The sequence below is a fragment of the Sipha flava genome, unplaced genomic scaffold (genome assembly GCF_003268045.1).
Source record: "Sipha flava isolate LNK unplaced genomic scaffold, YSA_version1 109_pilon_pilon, whole genome shotgun sequence".
NCBI lineage: Eukaryota > Metazoa > Arthropoda > Insecta > Hemiptera > Aphididae > Sipha > Sipha flava.
The window spans coordinates 1,944,800-1,952,998 of NW_020271726.1; the positions used below are offsets into that span (position 1 = coordinate 1,944,800).

At 29.8% G+C, this 8,199-nt stretch overlaps 2 protein-coding genes across 5 annotated transcripts in view; one reads left to right on the forward strand and one right to left on the reverse strand.

Annotated features, from left to right (window-relative positions):
* The window catches only part of LOC112687938 (nuclear receptor coactivator 5), a 6,646-nt gene extending 5,466 nt beyond the window's left edge, over positions 1–1,180 (reverse strand). The window contains exon 1 of the mRNA XM_025560937.1: positions 731–1,180. Coding sequence (XP_025416722.1) covers positions 731–866 — 136 coding nt within the window. The 5' untranslated portion in view covers positions 867–1,180. The remainder of the gene's footprint in view (positions 1–730) is intronic.
* Positions 1,181–1,326: 146 nt separating this feature from the next.
* LOC112687911 (puromycin-sensitive aminopeptidase) overlaps positions 1,327–8,199 on the forward strand; it is a 30,687-nt gene continuing 23,814 nt past the window's right edge. For 3 of the 4 annotated variants that reach the window (XM_025560908.1, XM_025560902.1, XM_025560917.1), the window contains exons 1-3: positions 1,916–1,951; positions 2,017–2,093; positions 2,249–2,420. In XM_025560908.1, coding sequence (XP_025416693.1) covers positions 1,931–1,951; positions 2,017–2,093; positions 2,249–2,420 — 270 coding nt within the window. In that variant the 5' untranslated portion in view covers positions 1,916–1,930. Of the gene's footprint in view, positions 1,530–1,915; positions 1,952–2,016; positions 2,094–2,248; positions 2,421–8,199 lie in introns of those variants that run through there. The other variant, XM_025560926.1, reaches the window with a different exon arrangement.

Below are 8,199 nucleotides of genomic sequence, written 5' to 3' on the forward strand. Positions count from 1 at the left end.
TATATATATATATATATATATATATATATATATATATATATATATACAGTGGCATATTTAGGGGAGGGGTCCAGGGGTACTAAACCTCCCATAGAACCTCTCCGAAAAATAAGAAATAAACTAAAATTCTTACATATTTGCAGGATTGCCTATGTTAAACATTCACAGGGAAGTTGAAATTACAGTTTATGAAGTGATAGAGGAGTTGGCCAAAAAATTGAGATGACTGGAATTTATTTTATATACTTTATAATATATAGTACTAAATACAATATATAAATATATATATAATACTACATAAGACTATATGATTATTACATTATATATTTAGTTCAATTTTCTCCAAAAACTGCATAAGGACGTAACTATTACAATATAATATATAGTTTATATTAATTATGTATAAACTGTGGACCCTTCCACAAAAAATTGAAAATATGCCACTGTATACATAGCAATATTAACTACTAATGACAAGCAAACCAATGATTTTTGAAGTCAACAATCTAAAGCAGCTTATCTAATCAGCAGCAGAGGTTTTCTCATGCCGTTTGTACCAAAGTTATATGCGATCATAGATTATTTCAAACAAAATCTAGAAAAACGCAATATTGAAACAGTATAAAGACCGAATTACTATACTTATTTGTCAGTATTTTGTACAACACATCTTTAAAAAATCGAATAATTTTAACAAAAGCAACAGCTATACAAACGGCCGATAACTTACTGTCTATTTCTCCGTATTTATGAAACACGGAAACCACTTCTTTGCGTGACATACCGGCCTGCGGTATGTTCGCCACATATATGCGGGCCCTGGCTTTCAATTCTTGTTCAGCTTGATTTCGTGGTCTGGTCATCATAGATCCCGCTACGATTGGTATTTTATACGGCCAAAAGTACCATCAAATGGCCTAATCGTAAAGTGAAGCAAACCCACAAGGTATCGAGCTACCGACCGCTTAGGCCAACTGACTAGTGTTAGAAAACGTGAAACGTATTATGCAATCCCGATCCCTGGCGTCCACGGACTACTAGTTATCACGAGCCTGCGATACATTCACAGATATCTCATGTATACCGGTTGCGAGTGAATATTGAATATTATGATTAATCGTTGTTCATAAGTGAATACACTTATCACGCGAAGAGTGTCGCCACTTCATCGGCAGCAGGGCCAACCGACTACCGTATCGATTGTTGAGTCGCGGACGAGTTGTGGCAATGTGGCCCGACTGTTGGACGCCGATGACCAATGGGACGCGACAACTCGGGCCAGGGGACCGGCTGCATTTGTTCTACGTTCTACGTGGTTTTTCATCTCTGACGAACGTAGTTCAGATTCTTTCGTTCTCGATAGTTGATCTATGCAGTTGTCTAATTGCTATTGTTGTTCTCGTTGTCGCGCATTTTGTTTATCATCATTACGTAGTTGTATTCCATTAAATCCTCCCATTATTCTGTAACAACCGTGTCGGGCGTAATATCGAATTTTAGTAAACATTTAAACAAACACTACGTTTACAGTGAGTAAGATATAATACATTTTTTTTTCCAATAAAAATCGTTATTCATTTGCACATGCAATATGATATAATTTAAGCCATCACGTAATCATTGTCCATTAAATACTATTAATCTTATACGTAGATAAAATAGTATGTTCTTTCTTTATCTAATATTTTCTGTCTTTCGTAAGCGTGTACTCGCCGTAGGTGCCTACTATTTTAGATTTTCGCTAAATGCGTTTGACGAAACGATTATTGTTGATTGGTCATTGATTAATATATAATTGGTTTAATTATGCTACTAATACTAATACTGCATAATCCAATGGATCTATATGTGAAGTGTCACATTATTCGATTTGCGTTCTCATTGCGTATAAAAAAAAAAGAAACGTGCCGTTTGCAATTATTCCGCGTTTATGGACAGATCAATTATTCATGTGGGTTTATTTTTATTTATAGGCCTACTTTTCATGTTAAAACCGGTTTTCGTTACATTGTGTAGGGGCATAAAAACAAACAGCGAATACGGGTTCCCGTTATGTTCACTTGGGGTATGAAGAGGAGGCTTCATAAAAATGTGTTAGTGTGTTAATGTTATTTGTTAACGGTGTTTGCGTGTGTTTCTTACGTGTAGTCGCGCTCTAGTGTGTAATAATATTAGTTATTATTCCAAGCATTATATTATTATAGTTATCTTTATCATTAAGAATTTATTTTTTATTTTTCTAAATTAGGTGTCGGTTGTTTTTATTAAGAACGTTTTATAGAGAAACTTGTAAAATGGCCGGGGAGAAGAAACCTTTCTTGCGACTACCACTATCAGTTAAACCCGTTGTATACGATTTATATTTGAAGCCAGATTTGGAAAAGTTTACATTTGAAGGCAAAGAAACTATTTCCATTAATGTGAGTATGACATCTTATGTAATCTATCTTACGAATGGTTTATTCATTCCTGGATATTCTTTTATTTGTATTTTATCAACAAAAATAAAATTGGTGTACTTGATTGTAAAACGTATTATAATCAACCTACCTATCTATGTAAATATTTAGTAATATTTAATTAAATAAACAAATAGTTTATATATATATATATATATATATATATATATATATATATATAAATAGTGGCGGAACTAGATTCTTGGAGGCCAATGTAAAAAAATTTCGTGGCGAATTGCTAGGACAGAGTTTAAAAAAAAAAACTAAGAATTTTGTTTTTCTCATGTAACATCTTTATTCTTTAATACACATACCTATAATATAGGTACTGCCTTATGCTTTTAATATATTTATAAGTAGGTAAATATTGAAATTAAGTTGTGAATATTTTTTTCGGCTTTGGTTTTGTGCAAAAGTATTGATCAATGCCAACATATTTAATTTTTTTGCACGTTTGTTTTCGATAGATATTATGGCCAAACCACTTAGACTTGTTTGAGACATAGTGTTTTTGAGGTAGCTTTTTATTAATTTCAGCTTTGAAAACTATGTCTCAGCACTGGCTACAGTTATTGTTAAAGTGAGAAATAAATAAAATGCCTTTAGTAATTCCGGGAAACTTGTCATAAGGTTATTATTTTCAATGACTAACAATTTAATTATATCAAAATCACTGGATAATGTTTCGAGCTCAAAAGAAAATATTTTAAAAGATTTGATTTGATTGGTTAATTCTGCCGAATTAAATGTCAGCAGGATATAAGTTACAACCGATAATTTATTTATGTGTTAAATTATTTTTCTGCATTAGTACAAAACATAACTCCTTTTTTTTCTGGAATATTTTATTTAGAACGAATAAATGCATAAATACTTATCTTTATATTATACTAAGTTAAGATCTAATGACTAATTGATCGTGCTAAATAACTATTATTCTGAACTTCCACAACCTTAGGTGGACATTGGGGAGGGGGGGGGCTTAGACCCCCAAATATTTTAATAGCCTCCCCAAAATCGAAAATTTAATAGAAATCTTATTCTTTGTTTCTATAATTACTATAATCACTTATAATGCACTTGTTCCAATACATGACTTGTATTTTTTTAATGGGTGCGTTCTATGAAAATACTTATTAGTTAGTTTACTTATCAATCTGCAGAACTAAATTCCAGACCTAATAATGAATAAATACTAAAAAATTTGAATTCAATGTATAACTTTGTTTTAACTTTTATTCAAAATTTGTTTACTATAACATATGTTAATTTCCTCTCATTTTCAGTGGCGTATATCTGTGGGTATTATAAAGAATAGATAAGATATTACCAAGAAAGAGAACATTATTTTGTATTATATGGTTGTAAATAAAAACTAAGAATTTCTCTTTTTAAATATCTATCAAATGCATTCAAGGATATGACTATTGAATTAGTTTTTGTTAAAATAAAATGTTCATACAAGGAATTTGTATAGCCGTCAATCCGGTGATAAGGCGATTAGATAGGATTCTTCTAATAACTTCTCCGCTAATTTTTTGGGAAAACACGAGTTGGGTCCGCGGTGTTATTCAATTTGGGTCCGCACCAGAGTTGGGCGTTATTCGAATAAAATTTTATTTAGATGATTATTTAGATAACATTTTGTTCGAATAAATTATTATTCGACTAATTTTCAAACATAATAATTCGAATAAATTATTATTCGACTAATTTTCAAACATAATAATTCGAATAAATTATTATTCGACTAATTTTCAAACACAATTATCCGAATAAAAAATTATTTGAATAATTTTTGGAAAAATTTAAAAATATTGTATAATAAAAAACAAATATTCATTTATATAAGAAAGTAAAGAAATATATATATAATATTTAAATATGAATAGTATTTTATAATCATATTTCGTAAAAATATTACAATAATCATAAATAGTAGTAAATTATAATAACAAAAATGAAAATAAATAAATATAAAAATTGACCCTTTTATTTCAACATAGTGTGGCTCACATGTTACGCAAGTAGCAATTACTTTATTTTTGTCCATTTTGGATTTTATTTTAAAAAACTTACCATCTAAAATAGACATACAGTTAAAGTCCGTCATTTCAGACACTTCAATATTATCCTCGGATGACCATTGTGTTGAAATTGTTGAATCTTCGCTACGTACATTCACAGAATTCATATTGAAATAAATTGATATTTTAAATTAAATTAAACACCCTGTCACGCATTCATACACTCGCGGAATCACGCACAGAAGAACTAATGCGGCAAATACGACACAAGTAATCATAAGACAATCTACATTCGATGTACATTTGATAAAACCACGTCTTCGATGTTTAGATATCATATATTCAAACAGATAATTTTTATAGCTACATGCCCATATCTATCTAGTATCTTTATATTTTTGTGTAGAGCTCTATATATTTGAACTTATAAATATGAAATACAACATTGAACATGCGTAGTTAGTACATAGTATCAAAATATCTGAGACTATATAATATAGTACAGAAACTGGACTAAACTAGTACTAGTGACAAACTAGAAGAATTATAATCATTATTTCATAACACATATTTAGTAATTAGTACTAACTACTACTATAAATACTAAGATAGGATAACTATGTTTAAAAATTATTCAAATAATATTATGATCACAAATTATTCCAATAATATTTTTTCCAAATTATTCGAATAATTATGTTTGAAAATTAGTCGAATACATTTTTATTCGAAGAATTGTAAAAAAATCAATCGAATAATTATCTAGATAAAATTTTGCCCAACTCTGGTCCGCACCAATAGCTTTATTTAATAAATTATTTAAAATTGTCATGCAAAATTAAATGCTAATATTAGTGCAACTCACTCAAAAATGTTTATTTTAATAAAAAATTTACTTGGAATTCAGAATGAAATTTAGGTATCATTTCGGAGCTCAGCCACAGAATCAAAAAAACAGTAGAAAATTAAAATTTCGTATAAGTAAGGATGCTTTGTTTTACTAGTGGAGAATTGATTCATTTAAATTTTATAAAAGGCATATCTTTTAAATTTATTTCCTAGCTTAAACTTATTATTAACTTATTATAATACAAATATTTACGATAAAAAGAAAAAAAACACAATGTTTTTAAGTTAAAATTAAGCTAATTTAATAATAATTTTAATTAATATTATAATAATTTTTACATTATACCGTCAATTTAACGTAAGAAAAAAAACAAAATTTTTAGGAGACATTCTAGTCAAACTCAACGTGGTGTTTCCTGGTAAAGCTAATAGGCAACTCATGTACTCCATAAAATAATCGGGATCTAACTCATGTACTCCATAAAATACACGTCCAGACTCAATTCATGCTGTTTTCGAAATCTAGAACACAACTTGAGTTTATCCAAATTTTTTATGATTCCAATTACATCAAATTTTTTTAATTCTCCAACCAACTCTTTATTCTAACATTATTCTCAAAATTATTTAATAACAACAATTCCTTTCGCAAATATTTTTAAAACTACATTAAGTAATAGTTTTTAAAATAAATTTAACTGTATTGTTCACTATTTTGACAAGTGTTAATATTTTTTGTAGCCTCTTTTGTCAACAGTTGAGCATGCTGAAAATTGATAAAATTGAATCTTAACACGTATTTTTTTTTCTTTGGCTTAATATAGACCGTTTAGGTCCTTCGCCGCAACCACCACTTCCCTCCATCTATCTCTATCCGTGGCTAGCTCTTCGTCGTTCAAGATTCCCATCATATCCAAGTCTTTATGGACCCTATCTACCCACCTTTGTCTTGGGCGGCCGAATGGTCTTTTGCTCTTCGGCTTCCAGTAGGTGACTTGACCAATTGTCTGGCCATATATGCCCTGCCCAGCTTATCCTTTTGCTTTTCATAGTAGCTATTATGTCCGAATCCTTTAACATGTTAATCATCTTTTCATTCTTTCTTCGCTCATATTATCCCGTGTTTTGGTTTCTTCTGGGGCCAAAAATTTGCCGTAACACCTTTTTTTCAAATCTTGCTAGGTTTTGCTCATCTGTTTTGGTCGTGGCCCAGATTTCACACGCCTATAGCGCTATCGGGCGTATCATTACTTTGTATAAGATTAATTTAGATTTGATTGAAACTAGTTTAGATTTTAATATTGTCTTTAATCCGAAAAAGCACTTGTTAGCCGAGCTTATTCTGTTTTGTATTTCCTTGTGGTTATTGCCTGACACGTTCAATTCCTCCCCTAGATACTTGAAATTTCCGACCAACTCGAACTCCATATTTCTTACTATCAAATTATGTATATTATTTTTCCGTGACAGTATCACGTACTTTGTTTTTTCATCATTTATAGTTAAGCCCATTAGTTTGCTTTCATCCATGAGAAATTCTGCCATACTCTGTAGGTCGCTCTCAGATTCGGACAGTAAAACTATGTCATCGGCGTATGCGTATCTTAACACGTATTACTTAACCTTATTTGGCCAAGCCACATTTGTTGAAAGAAAAAAAATTATTATTCACATATATGCTTATATTTTTAGTCTTGTATCTATTTAAATATAGTTTAGTTTCAAAAGCAGTGGCGCACACAGAATTTTTTTTCGGGAAGGGTCAAGGTAAAAATATAACACATTTTACAATTAACAAAATTATGTAAATCCTTAATATATTTTGACTTAAATAATAGCATTGATAATAAAATAGACTATTCTATAATCAATGATATTAGGTATTCAATACTAGCTCTTCATATTTCAAACTTGTAAAATTTGTAAATTTTAACCTAGACATCGGAGAAAATTTCGGAGGGGGGTTACAGCCCCTTACCCCCCCCTTGCGTGCGCCACTGTAAAAAGTGATCTGATCGCCATTAGAAATACTGTTTTTTTTTTAAATTTTTAACGAGAATATTAAATGAATCCAAGAAAAAAAGGTGTAATTATTGTTTGCGATATGCTTCGTAAAAAAAATCTTAAAAAAGAAGCAAGAAGCTTATAAAATATAATAAAATAATTTATATTAATAATTGTATTAATATTATTATTATTAAAAAAATGTTAAAAGTTCATAAAACACAATCACATTGATCACGCAGTTAACTATTCGTGTTCGAGAATAAACTGGCATACAATTACCTAATTGCATACAAATTCTGTCCGACATGTCCCCCCCCCCCGAATTTTTTTCTGCGTCCGCCACTGGAACATGATATTTAAAAGTGTATGTTTTTGGTTTTTTTGGTTTAGCATTGCGTTTTCTCTTATCTTTGACATTCTCAACTTCAATGAGATTCTGAATATAAACATTTTGTGCGTTTTTTTCGTCAAAACTGTTAATGTATTTCACCTTGAGCGTAGCTTCGTATTATTATCTGTGGGGGCTATATTATAGGACTCTTTATTTTTAGTTTGAATTAAAGCGAAAGAGAACATTTCCTTGAAAAACAGTTTATAGGCGTCTCATTCTTTACCTGAAATTTTATTTTACAATTCTTAAAAAAAAAAAAAACAATTTTGAGTTATTAAATTAAAATTGTTTTTTTTAAATTATAGTGGTAGGCAAAAAACATAGTTATTTTTAAAACATCAAAGTTTATATTCGATGTATCGATGTTTTGAAATTTATTATATTAGTTTTTCCTGAAAATTATGTGTATTACAATTTTGCTTCGCACCAAAAGTTATCAGTTGTCACAAATGTTTGTATGTTTATT